Here is a 2,797-nt window from a genome sequence, read left to right as displayed (position 1 = left end):
CAAATGTTGAAGAGAGTGGGGCTCATGCTGTTTCCCTGCCTCACCCCCCCCCCCCGGGCCGATGGAAGAAGAATCTGTGTGTTTATTGCCAATTTTGACCTCACACTTGTTTGTGAACATTGATTTTATAATATCGTAGGTTTTTCCCCCTAACACTGCTTTTCATCAGTTTATATATCAACAAAGCATGAGAAGACTTTGCTTTTGTTTTGTTTGTTTGTCAATTAGAGTATGCAGGATTTACACGTAGTCTGTGGTTTTTTAATAAGAAGCCAATTTAACATTTGCTCAGGACATCATTTTCACTGAGGAAATGTTGGAGTCTGCCGTTGATGAGGTTACTGTTGACATAGATTCCGTGGTAAATTATTGGGGTCAAATTTGTCTCCGCTTTTGTGGATCGGGGTGATGAGACCTTGGTTCCAAATATTGGGTAAGATGCCAGAGCTGAGGATAATGTTGAAGAGTTTGAGTGTAGCCAACTTGAATTTGTGGGCAGTTTATCTTATCATTTCATTCTTCTTATTTCTTAGTGTATTTCTGTACTGTTTTAGTGTTTCGCCATAGTATTTGTATTTATCCGGGCAGCAGCTACTCTTCCTGGGGTCCAAACCCATTAAGGCACTTACATTACATAGTGAAGGTGTATGTTCCTGTTTTCGAGGTCTCTGTGTGTTTGGTTTGGTGGGTTTCACATATTTTAGGGGGGGGGGGGGGGTTGTTTTACACTCTTCATCAAACCACTTCTTTTTGCTGTTCATTTTCTCAGGTTTTCTGCTGATTTTTTTTTTTTTACAATTTGATGTTAGCTGTCAAATATACTGTTCAGACTTTATTTTGCTAAGTTTACACCTTCACTATTGCAAGGAAAATATTTCTCTCTCTCTCTGCTCTCTCTCTCTCTCTCTCTCTCTCTCTCTCTCTCTCTCTCTCTCTCTCTCACTCCTTTTTGTGGTTTGAATCAGTCTCCTTCTCTCTATGGTAAAAGTTGAATAATAAGTTGTCAGCCACTCCCTAATCTACTCAAACACTGAGCTGAGGGTGTTGCGGCTATGTTTACCTAGCTAGTGCACTCAGTATGGGCATGCAGAACATCCCTCCCCTCTTGTGCCAACCAAGCTGAGTAAGTCTTATTAAAGACCCACCTTTCCAGAGTGCAGTTGAGTATTTTTTTTAGAAGGCCACTGGGAACGAGAGGCGGTTGAGACAAGAGTGGCCTGTTGGAGGCTGAACTGAACTTCTACTACTACTTCTACAACTTGTACCTCCGCTATGAACTGGGCGTTTTTGCAGGGCCTGCTTAGCGGGGTCAATAAGTACTCCACGGCGTTCGGTCGTATCTGGCTCTCCGTCGTCTTCATCTTCAGACTCATGGTCTTCGTCGTGGCTGCGGAGAAAGTGTGGGGTGACGAGCAGAAAGACTTCGACTGCAACACCCGCCAACCTGGCTGTCACAACGTCTGTTACGACCACTTCTTCCCCGTCTCCCACAGCCGGCTCTGGGCACTCCAACTCATCTTCGTCACCTGTCCCTCGCTCCTGGTCGTCCTCCATGTCGCGTACAGAGATGAACGAGAGCGGAAACACTGTCTGAAGCACGGCGAGGGATGCACCCGTCTGTATGACAACACGGGGAAGAAGCGCGGCGGCCTGTGGTGGACCTACCTCTTCAGTCTGCTGTTCAAGATGGCGGTGGACGGCGTGTTCATCTTTCTGCTGTTTTACATCTACGAGGCGTACTTCTTCCCGCTGGTGGTGAAGTGCTCAGAGGACCCCTGTCCCAACGAGGTGGACTGCTTTATTGCCAGGTATTATTATTATTACTATTATTACAAACAGAGCACACTTTGCACTGATCATTGCCATGGCCCTGCGGTTCCGCTGACCATGTGAGACCATCAGGAGAATCTCTTGAGAGCTAAGTATCACAAATGCTGCACTTGTTGAGGTGTGGAACGGCGTGAGCTAAACCAGTATGTGATTACAATGCTTTTTTTTGAACAACCAACAGTCCCGTACTATTTCACGAAGCTCATCTTTTATTGTCTGCTCCCCAGGCCAACAGAGAAGCGAGTGTTCACGGTCTTCATGGTGGTGATAAGCTTGGTGTGTATACTCTTGACCCTGTGTGAGATCCTCTACCTGCTGGGGAAGAAGTGCAGGGAGTGTATTGGCGGTGGAGGACCCCGTGCCATCAGGGAGAGTCCCCAGTTTACCATGCCAGCTACCATACCCCTGACAGAGAAAGATCCCTCTGTATTCAAGCAGTCTGAACTGAAGAAGATGAATATGGCTGACGGGGATGGCGGAGTGTGTAAGAGAGAGGGCCCTGCTCCGGGTTACAGTGTGACTGTCTCTTGATTTCATTCTGGTCCTGGAGATGCCAATAACTTGTACAGGCTTTCGGTTCAAGCCCAGTATTAATACCTGATTAGTTGCATCTAATCAAGGCATCGATGATTCGTTGATCCGTTGTGTTTTAGTAAGTCTAGTAGTAGTTAGTAGATAGTACAGGTCTTTGAAGAAAAGCCTACGGAAAGACTACAACATCCTGTCATGTCTGTGTCAAGGCGGGGGCCGCATATACTGTTCAGTGTGAGTATATGGGTCTGATACTCCAAAATGTTGTTTACAAAGTCACTGCCAAAATGGGAAAATATTTTGTACATGTTTAGTCATGATTAAATAGAGAATGACATGCCATCTGTTTTTTTTGTTAAACGTTTTTATTTCATGAAATGTACATTTATTTCTAGTCTTGTTCAGTTATTGATATATGTAATATAATTTCAAGCCT

The 2,797-nt window shown here is 44.9% G+C and overlaps 1 protein-coding gene across 1 annotated transcript; it reads left to right on the top strand.

Moving 5' to 3' along the window:
• The first annotated feature begins 1,177 nt into the window (after positions 1 to 1,177).
• On the top strand, positions 1,178 to 2,575 carry LOC112074312 (gap junction beta-4 protein). The gene is made up of 2 exons (XM_024141508.2): positions 1,178 to 1,808; positions 2,058 to 2,575. Exons 1-2 carry the CDS (start codon positions 1,273 to 1,275, stop codon positions 2,359 to 2,361), a joined length of 840 nt encoding a protein of 279 aa, XP_023997276.1. The 5' UTR covers positions 1,178 to 1,272; the 3' UTR covers positions 2,362 to 2,575.
• Positions 2,576 to 2,797: the final 222 nt, after the last annotated feature.

The sequence above is a fragment of the Salvelinus sp. IW2-2015 genome, unplaced genomic scaffold (assembly GCF_002910315.2).
Source record: "Salvelinus sp. IW2-2015 unplaced genomic scaffold, ASM291031v2 Un_scaffold2576, whole genome shotgun sequence".
Classification (NCBI taxonomy): domain Eukaryota; kingdom Metazoa; phylum Chordata; class Actinopteri; order Salmoniformes; family Salmonidae; genus Salvelinus; species Salvelinus sp. IW2-2015.
This window is presented reverse-complemented; position numbering and strand designations above follow the sequence as displayed.